At 38.2% G+C, this 10,661-nt stretch overlaps 1 protein-coding gene across 1 annotated transcript; it reads right to left on the bottom strand.

The window, feature by feature from the left end:
- Window positions 1–753: 753 nt before the first annotated feature.
- Window positions 754–4,098, bottom strand: GCK72_009037 (uncharacterized protein; the record flags this gene model as incomplete). Its single annotated transcript, XM_003095853.2, has 11 exons — window positions 754–796; window positions 887–942; window positions 1,129–1,242; window positions 1,317–1,578; window positions 1,748–2,040; window positions 2,461–2,547; window positions 2,595–2,705; window positions 2,892–2,928; window positions 2,982–3,115; window positions 3,202–3,430; window positions 4,016–4,098. The coding sequence occupies 11 exons, from the start codon at window positions 4,096–4,098 to the stop codon at window positions 754–756; spliced, it is 1,449 nt and encodes a 482-aa protein (XP_003095901.2).
- Window positions 4,099–10,661: the final 6,563 nt, after the last annotated feature.

Genomic DNA, 10,661 nt, shown 5'->3' with positions numbered 1-10,661 from the left:
TTTCATTACCATCGTTGATTTTGCGTTGTTTTGTTTCTCACTTCATTAAAATTTAATGTAACACTTTGTGGATTTCAGAAATTGAGAATTTTCAGAAAAGTCGGTTGTTATTAATGATGTTGAAAAAAATCGAACTCTTTTCAGTGAGTCAAGATGTTCTTATTTTCGAACAATTTCTCAAAAGGGGAATACAATAATTGTCGCTTCAACGGAGAACCCCGAAGAAGCTTTTCCAAAAATTACAGTTTTATCAACACACTCTTTCGAATGGTCGAATCCCTTACTAACCTTGGTTACTGGGGTTAAAACCAAATGGAAACGAAATCTCCGGGGAGGTCACCAAAACGTGCAGCCGACATCTCGCGACTTCCGCCGCTCACTATGTTTTGTGTGTGTCCGCAAACACAACGCTGTGTGCTTGCATCAGATTTGACGACAATTTTTGAGAATATTTTTTTTCCGCTTTTTTTGTGCTGCAAATTTTTTTTTAAATAAAAAATATGTAATTTTTAGAATTCATTTTAAATATTATACGAAAACATGGTAAATACAGAAAAGACACAAAGAATGCAAGCTACAACCCTGATTTTGTTTTTTTTAAAATTTACGAAAAAGAAATCTGTTTCAGAGACAAAAATGGCACCGGAAAATGGCGAAAAATGGAAAAAATTGGTCGATTTGAAGAAAAATGTAGAAAAATTGAAGGAAGATTCGATGAAAACGATAAAGACGGTTGGGGGAATGAGAAGAGAATTACATAGGACGATCCATTTTCATGAAGTAAATTGACCAGTATCTGAAAATATTTTTTTGAATAAAAATATAAATTTGTGAAGAAAAAAGAAAAAAACAAGTATTTTCTGAAAAAAAATAGAAAAAAACTTACACAACGTTGAAGATGAGAAATGAGAGAGGAAACATTATCATAGAACACCGATCGACCTGGAAATCAAATTCTATATGTCTGAATGTCCAGAATAAAAAAGTAAAAAGGTTTAGGCTACACCAGGAATCGAACCAGCGACCCCTAGCGCGACGAGCAGACTCACTACCGCCTGCGCCACATGGGTGGAAGAGTGACCGAGCTCTCCTTGGCGTCAAAAGCCGACGGAATGAGTGATATCATACCTGTACACTCGTAATAGTCCAATCACGATCCGGCGGACAAATCGCGTAAACGAATCGCTGCAAACGATGAGCAAATCCGTTCTTCTTTTCGTATGCATACGTTTCGTGCTCTATCTGGAACATGGGTAATTTATATTTCAGAGGAAAATATAAATTTAATTTTCAAACTTTTCTTTTCGAATACCCACCGAAGTAAAATTATTTGCCACCAGCTTATTATTATCCTGAATTGAATTCGAATTCGGTGATGTGATCGCCGTCGTCGTAGTTCCGGTTCCAGAATTCGCGTCAGCCGCCGCTTTCAGTTGAGCTAGAATCGGAATCCGCTTCCTGAGAGCTCCTCCACCACCGCCTTCATCTCCTCCTTTCGTCTCTTTTTTCCTGGTTTTTCGGATCTGATTCAGCCAATGACCAAGTACTTTTGACCCGATTTGTCGTTCTCGTTCCCATCTGGAAGTTAGCAATCTCTTTCATTTCTCCCGGTTTTATCACCACCCTCGGCCGCTTTCTGATTTTCACTGTTGTAGCCTACTGGCTAACACTCTCGTTTTGAAATCTAGCGGCCATGGTTCAATTCCTCTCCCCCTCAAATCTTTTTTGTTTTCTTTTCCAGACATACCTATTCAACTGACAAACGATTGCCAACTCCACCAGAGTACAAAAGATAAAAATGACGGAGAAAATCATCCATACATCCAGACACTTGATATAACTGACACGTGGCAAATGTCTCAAAACGTTTCCGAATTGAAAAGTAAGTGCGAGAAGAGAAGAGACACCGAGAGTGATTCTTGCGGAGACACTCCTGACGTCGAAGAAGAATCCAACCCATGACGAGATTACGGTAAGTGAAGTGGGAAAGTACGATTGGAAAAGGTAGAAACCGTAGCGACGGGCGAACGTGAATTTGACCTGAAAGTTTTTAAAGATGAATATTTTTGTGGAATGTATGTCTGTGTGCCGGATGTCTCTTACTAAATATTATATGACAATAATCAAGCGGAAAAACTTGAAAATCGGAATTTTTTTCAGTTTTTGAAAAAGTTCTCAAAATTTTTTTGAATTTTCAAATCGCAGTCCGCAATCAGTGTGCATTTGTGCGTAGGGTCAGGTGCAACGCCAACATACACACACGTGTGTAGATCAAAAACTGGGAGATTAATAAGAGGGAGAATATCGATTGAATGAAATATTTATAGGGTCATGCTGCCTCGACTTACAAATGCAGTTTTCGTGGAAACTCTAGTCTGAAACTTTCGAAATCTAAACACCATGACCCTACGCATCTATGACTATTTGGGTTACTGTAGTAAGACATTGGATCAAACTCACCTTCGCTCGATCCCATATTCCATTCGGATATTCTAATCGTTGATGGTCGGTCGACCAACCTATTAGATCGAAATCCGGTAGCTCTACCTGGAGAAAAATATTTTGATCTACTTACGATTTTTTGTAAAATTAACCTTTTCCATCATTGTTATAGGCACGTCATGCCACATTAACCGTACTTCGTCAGTGTTGAATGAGTAGGATTCCAGGACGATTTCACATGATAATGAGTCGAAGGGGAACATCTGAAACGTAAAAAATTATGAATATATTCACTAGACACCCCAGAAAAAAAACCAAAAAGTTTTAACCGGGGTGGGGGATCGAACTTTGGTCAGACCACACAAAAGCCTGGCGCGTTAACCACTCGGCCACGCGTGCACCCAAATATTCACACCCCAGGCGATACAAGAAGGTCGCCGCTGACTCACCTTTAGATTCACGGAGCACGGAGTCTTGACATTTAACCTAAACTAATTATCGATTAATTATCCAATTAACTGGCCAAACTAGAAACGCACCTGAAATTACTCCAAACTAGTCCATTCTCGTATAAAATCACAAATGTATTCTCGCTGGGCGACGAGTGAATTGAGCTGGATTTCGAATTGATAATACACGTATCGGGTGTCCAGATTTTTTTGCGGAAATCGGACTGCAAGGTTTTCAAATTAAGTATTGAGTTCGAATGCGCTCCATCGCACTCCCAGGTGGAGTCCGATAGAGCGCACTTTCTCTCACCTTCAATGTGATATTCGTTGCGCAAACATTCAAATGCTTGAATGATAACCTCGGATCTTGCCATATCTCACTGTACATTACGTCCAATGAGAAGTCACCCGTGATCTCAGATATACCGGAAACACCCTGAACGTGAAGCTCAATTGTGACATTGACTCCCTCCGCTTCCGGCAACAAATGTGTGTCATAATCGGTGAGTAGTGTATCGATGAGTTTTCCGAGGTTTATGCTAAAAAAATTATTATAACTTTTTCAAAAATCGAATTTTAAGAGTTAAGACTAATTTAATCGAATTCAGCTCATTGAGATCGTTCGAATGAGTATAATCACGGCAAGGTTTGGTCGGAATTGGGTCCCGACACGAAAATGGAGCAGCGGTAGGTCAAAAATAAAAGTGCACGGAATATACTCATGATTATACTCATCTGAAAGTTCTTGATTCACTGAGTTCGAAAATATTGATTTTATTGGCATTAGCTTGAAACTGACCGAGTTACGCTGAAATGACTGCGACGAAATTTTCGAAAGTTTTCGAAAATCTGTAATTTTTTCTGTTTTTGTTATTTTTGACTAAAATTTTGTGTAACTTGTTTATCAAAACGTGATTTACTCTGGAAAAATATATTCGGTAGGGTCCCGTAGCGAAAACTACAGTAATCCCGGCCTACTGTACTTCTTGCGGTTTTCCTCGAAAACCGGACATGATTACACTTTTCTGAAAGCTCTCGTCACGCTGAATTCAAAATTTTAATTAAAAAATAAATAAATAACAAAATCAGAAGCAAAAAAAAAACCAAAAATAATTTTCACTAACCTATTTCTGGAGCACTTCTTCTCGCTGTTGGCCGCCGAGGAAAAGTAGAAGAAGAAGAGTTGGACGATGAGCAGAAATCGCATCACTCTCTTTCTTAGATCATTTGGATCGGTATTCGCAGAAGGCGTGCCTGGTGGAAAACGTCTTCTGGAGGAGGGTGGGCTTCTGAATAAATTTTTAAAATTTCTATTTTTTTTTCGAAAAATGGTCAAAAAATAAGGAAAAGGAGGAGATGACAAAGAGGAAATAGAGAAGGGAGGTGCCAGAAGAATTTGAATGTAAAATAAAAAGAATTTTATGGAATTTTAATTGGAGGAAGGAGGGGGGTAGGGACTCATAAGATTCTGAAAAAAAGAAAAGAAAAAAAAGTGATGACACTTCAAAAATCATGTGACGTAAAGGAAAAATATATAAAGGGATCCAGTACATTTTAAAACCAGGACGTTTCAAAACGTCCCCCGGAACCCAAATATACCAATTCCCTGCAAAAATATAGAAGAAAGAAAAAAACTAGTCGTTCGATCTTTTAATTTATTAATTTTATTCTGAATATTCATAAGAAAAATTGAGAAAAAAGGGATGACTATGAATGAGGTTAAAGGCTAGATGGTGAATAATTGGTGTTCGTAGGGGGAATAGTGGACATCCGGATGGTACAGACACACAGATGGGCATACAGACAGACAGGCAGAGTCTATTTTTGATAGTGTAACTACTTTGGACATTTGAACATCCGGACATTGGGATTCACAAGATTGAAAAATTTGAAAAAAAAAATGAAAAAAAAAATTGAAGAATTGTTAATATTTCTAAAAATTAAACAGAAATTGAATTTTGAGCATTCTCCCATAAAAAAACTCAATAACCAAGTGTTTTTGGGGGTTCCGGAATGAAACGAGGAACTCAAATTTTTGGAACGAACGGGACCACACATAATATTCCGGAATAATGAAGTGTGAGAACTCTGTGTTTTTTCCGCAAGAGAGAATCGTTAACACTTACAATGGGTTTCTGGAAACGGGTGAAATAATGTTTGGTTCTTTTTGACTTTCAGACTGCTTTGAAGGATCCTTGTTTACAAAATTAGGCTATTGGAGGGGATCAGAGTTGTGCGGAAGTGATTTTTTCTAAAAACGGAAGTCGGAAGTCGGAAGTAAAATTTTGAAAACGGAAGTCGGAGGTCGGAAGTAAAATTTTCAAAACAGAAGTCGGAAGTCGGAATTCCGCGCAACTCTGGAGGGGACGTTCGCCACATCTGGCATATCATGGCGAAACGAACGGTGCTCGTCACAATTGCTCACTGTAAAACATCTTAACTAATATTTTCTGATCCGGTGCAAGTGAAAGTGGAAAGTGGCTGAGACGAAACTACCCAGAAAAGTTCATTGATAGGGAAAACCAGCCTTGCCACGGGCCGAAATCAAAATTATTCTCGGCTTGACCCGTTTTGAACCAAAATTTGAAATTATGGATATTAAAAAATATAAAATTTTAAGTCAGGTTTTCTACTTAAAAGTTAAATTTTTTTTATAAAGTCTGGAAAAACTGAGAATAGTGTTCAAAACCATTTCTATCAACTTTCGGACCCTTTTTACAGGATCCTTGTTTCCAAAATTTTATGTGTTGGAGGGGTACCCACCCGCCACAGAGCGGAACCCCCTAACCAACAAAATGTTCCGCTCCCCATCAAACTTCTCTACCGTACGCCTTGCGTCATGGTTGAAAAAGGTTTTTTTGGGTTATAGGCGGAGCCTTTTGGGTTGTTTAGGCGGATCATCAAAAAAGTAACTCTATACACCACAAGCCGCCGACATCTCCCGGGTTCCGCGTGTCGCTATGCTTTACGTGGAAAGTGGGCGGAGCGACACGATTTGCGAAGTTGTGGAAATTTCTGGTCTAAATTTAAGTGTTTTTATTCAAATTAATTGATTTTTTCGAGTGAGAACCAAGTCGTGTTCTAGTTTCACAGGACAAATTATTCAATCGGCACTAAAAAATTTTGAAGAGAAACAATTTTTGGAAAATCCGATCATTCTTGTACAAACCGATACAGACTTTCGGATCCCTTTTACAGGATCCTTGTTTTCAAAATTTAATGTGTTGGAGGGGTAACCCACCCGGCCGAGTGCGGAACCCCCTAACCAACAAAATGTTCCGCTCCCAATTTTCTACCGTACGGTTGAAAGATGAAGCGTGGCTTAACAATGACCGCCGAAAAAGTAAATTTATGCCCCACGCGCAGCCGACATCTCGCGGGTTCCGCCTGTCACTATGCTTTACGTGGAAAGTGGGCGGGGCGACACGATTTGCGAAGTTGTGGAAATTTCTAGGTTAAATTTAAGTTTTTTATTCAAATTAATTAGTTTTTTGAAAGAGAGATGCAGAAAATCAAGTCGTACTAATACCTAATGCAGAACCTCCTAATCTTCTGATTAGGCGACAAGATTTGAATTATAGAACCAGTGCAGTCAACGGAAAGTGGGCGAGGCGAAACTATTCGAAAAATTTCATTCATAAGAAAAATATAAAATAAGAACTTACAGTACCGCTCAAACGAATATTAAGTTTTGTTTTTTTCAGTTGAAAATGGCCAACTTTGAGAGTGGGTGACACTGAGTGTCCCATCAAGTAGATTTTTAATGGATCATACAAATCAAAAATAAATCTTCATTTTTGTAGTTGACAACTTTTTTGTACGGACGCTTCCTTAAGAGTTATGGTCATTTTAATGAAACAGCTCAAAATATCGCACTATTTTGCACTGAAAAGAGTCGATTTGAGGGAGAAATTACTTTGACGATATGTAACTTGCCAGGGAGAATCCGTACAAAAATGTTGTCAATTACAAAAATGAAGTTCTACTTTTGATCTGTATAATTTATTAAAAACCTACTGTATGCGACACTCAGTATTACCATGACACACTCTCAAAGTTATGCATTTTCAACCGGAAAAGGCAAAACTTAATATACTTTTGAGCAGTACTGTATTTCTTTTAACTTTCGGATCCCTTTTACAGGATCCTTGTTTCCAAAATTTAGAGTTGGAGGGGTGACTCACCCTTTCGCGGCATCCGATGGATAGCGGCGAAACGCCCAATGCGGAACCCCCTAACCAACAAATTGTTCCGCTCCCCAATCTACTCAACGCAGATCGTAAGGTGTGTTGTTATCCGCTTGGCGTTAACTCATCTAACAATGCAAGCTAAAATATACACCGCACGCAGCCGACATCTCACGGGTTCCGCCGGCCGCTATGTTTAACGTGGAAAGTGGGCGTGGCGACACGATTTGGGAAGTTGTGGAAATTTCTGGACTAACTTTCTGGGTAAGTTTATGGGTTTTCATTCAAATTCATTAGCACAGGGGTGCAAAACGCAAGGTCGCTTAAACACGCTCCGTCGCTCAGCGGCTGGCACGGTGCCAAAAACTGACTTGACTGAGTGCCAAGTTCAAGTTTAGCGTGTGTTTGTTGTATATTTTGATGAAAAACGCGACGCACACGCATCGCGACTCGGCCGGTAATTTCAAAACTTTTCGTTGCGGACCTTACGCCTCGCACCCCTGTGCATGAGCTTTTTGAAGTGAGCGATGCAGTGAATCAAATCGTACTCTAGTTTTACAAGAATATTCTCAAATGATTAATTTGTCACTTAAAAAAATATTGTTTTCAAAAAGCCAACGTTTTTTAATCGAAAACGATATATTCATAAGACTTTCGGACCCTAAGGATATTTAATGGAACTTGTGGAAACCTCCTTTTCAGAAAAAATCGGAAACTTTGAATTTAAATGTAAATAGAAATGAAAGAAAGTGAGCAATCCGTAGTGTAAAACTGTGAATTTTTGAGGAAAAAACTCTCCTGTAAACCATTAAGTATTGTGAAATTATCCGAAATCAATTCTTAGTTTTCGATACAATTTGTAACATGTCTTTTTTGTCAGCAGCAGAACTTCTCTTATCTAAAACTGGGACTGCGGAAGTTTTATATTAACGCTCACGTCAGCGCATTGATTCGCTCACTCGTGGCGTAGTCGGTAACGCGTCTGCCCAGCACACTGGAGGTCATCGGTTCAATTCCACACTAGGCGGAAACATTTTTGTTTTTATTCTACTGTATTTGCGCACAAACAGAACGACTTTTCCGCGATATTTCAACATTTTCTAATAGAAAAAATAGATCAATCTCAAGGCCAATAAGATAAAAAATGGAATGACACCAATGAATGAGAAAGAAGCAGTAACAATACAAAGCTCGAAGATAAAAGGGATAAAGGATTGACGAGAAGTTCAGTGGGGCCTATCAATCAAACAAACGGCGTCGAAACAACGCGAAAACCACATGACTCTGTATCAGAAACAGTGGTGAGGAGAGGCCAACGGACCGCCACTTTTTGATGGATTTTAAAGTTTTATGAGAGTGGTGATAAAAATGTTAAAGCAATCAGGGGAGCAGAGAATGGAGTTCTAAATTTAGATGGTGGAATCTTCAAAATGTGTCAAATATTTGTTATAGTATTTATTTTCAGATAGATATTTGGAACTAGGACGTTTAGAGCTTTTGGGTCTCGAAGCGAAAGGAAAGGTCAAAAATCAAAATGCACTATTGTCGCGACAAAAAAGTTCCGACATTTTTTACCGACGCGTGTTTGCGGACTTAGTGCTAAATTATTAAATTATTAAATTTTGCACTGACTAGGAAAGACCTCCGAGTGACCGTGGAGTTATGGATCGTGACCTATATCATTGGAAAGCTGAGAAAAAGCTGATTCCAAATATATATTCAGTTTTTGCCCGCGAGGCCTGGTATTCAAGAAAAACAAGGTCAAAGTTCGGAAAAATGACAAAATATTGCCTTTTTAACACGCGAAAATTCCAAAAAATTCCAAAACAGTTTTTCGCGTGTCAGAAAGGCAATAATTCACTGTTTTTCCGAACTTCGACCTCGTTTTTCTCGAATACCGGGCCTCGAGGGCAAAAACTGAATGTATATTTGGAATCAGCTTTTTCTCAGCTTTCCAATGATATAGGTCACGTTCCATAACTCCACGGTCACTCGGAGGCCTTCCCTAGTGAGTCCGCAAACACGCGTCGGTAAAAAATGCCGGAACTTTTTTATTTCGATAATATAATAAGGCAAGATTATATTCTTCTGAAAGCTCCAGACTTCGTGAATTTATTTGAAAAACTTAATTTCATACAAATTGGAGTGAAACTGCAAGAGATACGACAGAAATACGAAATTTTTTATTTTTCGAAATTTTGGATTTTTAATTATTTTCTGGATCTTTTGTTTTTATTAAATTTCTCACAACATGCACTTTGAGGGAAAAATAGTTTTGGCTTGGTAGCCCAGTGAAAACTACAGTAATCCCTTGTTAGATAAAAAATTACCAAAAAATGTTTTTCGAGCAATTTTTGCTTATCCAGAACATAGAACCGTGAAAGTGTTGGGAAAAATAATTTAGCAAGTCCTGGAACGAAATCTACAGTAATCATGGGATCCAGGGTGAGCACAAGCATGTTTAGGACGGTTTAGGTCCTTTTTTTAATTTTCAAATTTCTTAAATCTTAAAACTTTCTCACCGATTGGTCAAAAACTTCTAAAAAGTATCCTAAAAGTCCAAAAATTTCGAAAAGTGTCTATCATTTTGACACACAAAAAAAGAGATTAGTGGAAGAAAAAAGTCTTAAAATGTGATACATAGTTATGAAAAAAAGAAACAAAACAGAGAAAATGAAATGAGTGGAAACACAACGAGAAGAAAAGGATGACTCCATCAGGGTGTCTCAAAAAATGAGCGAGAGACAATGGGGACCGGAGAGACGGCAGACATGACAGTTGTTGGTTTCACATTATGAAGTGGAGATGAAGAAAGTGGCAAGTGGATTGGAGGGAATGTTGGAAGAGGCGAATGGAAATTAGGAAAATATGAAGAAAAGTGTTTTTTGGTGTAGTGGTCAGAGAGATAATGTTTACAAAAAAGTTTCGAAAAAAAGAGCAAAAGAGCACAGTTGTCACTTCATCAGCTGTTTGGGCGGGGTGGTCAAAAAACATAAGTTTCCGATTTCTAAAAAGTAAAAGCATACCATAGGTCAAAGCCCTTATGAAGTACAGTAACCCTGGGCTACTGTAGATTTCGTGTCGAGACTTGAGGTCAACTATTATTTAATTGAAAGTTCGTACTTTAATTTTACGGAAGAACTAAGCCAGAAAGTTACAGATTTTCGAAAAATGACAAAAAATATTTCACTATTTATGTTATATTTTGGTCAGATTCAAGTCAATCTTAATGAAATTAACATTTTTAGAAATCAGGAAAATAAGAACTTTTAGAAAACTATCATTATACCATAGTTCAGAGCCTTTTATCACACATATGATCTACACGAAGTACAATAACCCTGGATTACTGTAGATTTCGTGTTGAGACTTGAGGTAAACTATTTTTTAATTGAAGTTCATAGGAGGACTGATGTCATATTTTTATTTCAGATTACGATACTCCAGTCAATTCTAAGAAACTTTTAGCATCGCCTTTCATTACGCTAAAAATCGCTCTAAACGTCACGATTCCCGTTTCTGGGGCCTTCGCGGAAGAGTTTTTCCGCGCGGTCGTGTAGTCCTCTCGGACAAGATTTTTTCT

This window comes from Caenorhabditis remanei, chromosome III, assembly GCF_010183535.1.
Source record: "Caenorhabditis remanei strain PX506 chromosome III, whole genome shotgun sequence".
NCBI classification, from domain to species: Eukaryota; Metazoa; Nematoda; class Chromadorea; order Rhabditida; family Rhabditidae; genus Caenorhabditis; species Caenorhabditis remanei.
This window is presented reverse-complemented; position numbering and strand designations above follow the sequence as displayed.